The following is a 2,036-nucleotide window of genomic DNA, read 5'->3' as shown; positions in this document are numbered from 1 at the left end:
TCTTTCAAGTACGGTATTCATTTTTTTGAACTATTGTAATACAGTTGGCCTCACAGACCATTACAACTTCATCGGACGAAGGTAGTGTATATATCTAGTTCATATACGGCGTAATATAACTGAATTGTTGTATGTTCAATAAATATATGTCACATAATAATCTCAGATAGAGAGTGCACTACGAACAATAGTTTATAATTCAAATGATTTGAACAGCTTTGTGCAACCTGCTTCATAGTGGGGCTGTAATATGAATATTGTTGAAGCTATATAGTAGTATTCTTCTCCCAGCACTAATTAAAGCACGTTGCCGTTATTTAACCATTGTTTAACCCCGATCGCATTAGATTCTACTACATTACAAATACATAAATTATTTCTTAGGAAACAATATCTAAGCGGTTACTAATTTAATAAGTAATAGAAATAAAAAATTGGCTGTATTCCATGATGTTCTTGTCTAACATATCCATCTGCAAAACAAATTCATCAATTTCCATTTATTTTCTTTGTTGTCATTGCAACTGTTAAAATCTGTTGAAATACATCATAAATAATAACATCTATTCTGACATTCTGACACCTAATATAGTATAAAAAACTGCATATTAGTAATGTACTTCTTAAAATTAAGCTTATATATGTTTGGACGGAAATCAACTTTTATTAACATCTTAATATCGATCTTAATTATTCCATGTTCATATTTTATATAATATTTTTCAAATAACAGCATCCATTATTACTTTGACAGTAGGAACAGGCAAAAATCCCCTTAACTACAATTCTGGCATATAAAATAAAAAAATATTTTTTTTAAATTGGCATTCTCTTACTATGACGGCAATAGCAATATTTGGCACACCATTTAAAAATGGCGAGGAATTTGTTCATGCACGGCCGCTGTATTGACAGAAAATCATTGGCAGCCCATCTTAGAAAGAGAGCTAGCGCTTGCGAGAGCCAGGTGGGGTCGAAGGGAGATAATTTGGGAGGCTCCGTTCGCAGTCAGGGCACGGTGCTAGCAGTCGTACACGAACGATCATCCGATCCACACATCTCCAAACCCAATTAGGTCTGTGGAATAGTGAACATGTTTTTATAGATTGTGATAGCTTAGTGTCTAAACGAGTATGTTGTTTGTGTTTGGAACATAGGAAAGTGATACAGTGTAATAATTCTAAGCGGTTTTTGATCCCAGAGTACCCCCTTGCAAGATGTGGGATGACGTCGAAGAGGAAACTCCAGCACAGCCCGAACCTGCCCCAGAGGAGGCACCACCAGCGGACGAGCCCGCTCCTGCAGAATCCAAACCTGAAGAAGCAGAACCTCCAGCAGAAGACATCGTCATTGGAACAGCACCAAGGAAATTAATATTCAAACACTGGATTAGGTCAGTTTATTCATCTTAAAATTGATTTAATTAAACATCCCACACACCTTTCCTACGTCAATATTACGAAAATAAAAATACATATGTATAATGAATTTTGCAGCTGCCGTAGAAATGTGTTTTCTAAGTATAATAAATTATCTATTTCAGGCCCAAATTCCTTCAGTACTCCTACCTGTACGACTATCAGAAAAATTACTATGACCAAGTCATCAACTATTTGGATAGACGAAATAAAGGTTTACCAGTAGAAAGGCCGCAAGCGCAGACATGGGGCGAGCGTGCGCTCAGGACCTATCTATCGAAGAGCTCCAATTATAACACCAAGTGCTTAAACAAGGATACCAGTCTACTTCGTCACATCTCAACAGGCGCGCGATTCCACCGTTATCACAGCAAATCCCTTATCTCGAGGAAGTATTCCGTACTCGGATTTAACACAGTTTCTATCTAGCTTCGCTCTAACATCCTCGCTTTACCTGGCTACGCTGACACCAATCCAGTCGGTGGTGTGACCTTAATATCAATTTTACAGGATCTCGCTGGTGTAATGCAGCATTCACGGCAAATCGCATACCTACTACCTTAGAGTGACCACAGTCTGATCGGAAGCCTTCCGCATTCCTATAAATATGTCTGTCTT

General features: G+C 37.8%; 1 protein-coding gene across 1 annotated transcript; it reads left to right on the top strand.

Moving 5' to 3' along the window:
- The first annotated feature begins 982 nt into the window (after positions 1-982).
- LOC131841856 (flightin) lies at positions 983-2,036 on the top strand. The gene is made up of 3 exons (XM_059190215.1): positions 983-1,075; positions 1,202-1,393; positions 1,544-2,036. Exons 2-3 carry the CDS (start codon positions 1,218-1,220, stop codon positions 1,845-1,847), a joined length of 480 nt encoding a protein of 159 aa, XP_059046198.1. The 5' UTR covers positions 983-1,075; positions 1,202-1,217; the 3' UTR covers positions 1,848-2,036.

Source organism: Achroia grisella, unplaced genomic scaffold (genome assembly GCF_030625045.1).
Source record: "Achroia grisella isolate CSIRO2021 unplaced genomic scaffold, CSIRO_AGI_Agris_v1 utg1064, whole genome shotgun sequence".
NCBI lineage: Eukaryota > Metazoa > Arthropoda > Insecta > Lepidoptera > Pyralidae > Achroia > Achroia grisella.
The sequence above is the reverse complement of the archived record's forward strand: the minus strand, read 5'-3'. Positions and strand labels throughout refer to the sequence as shown.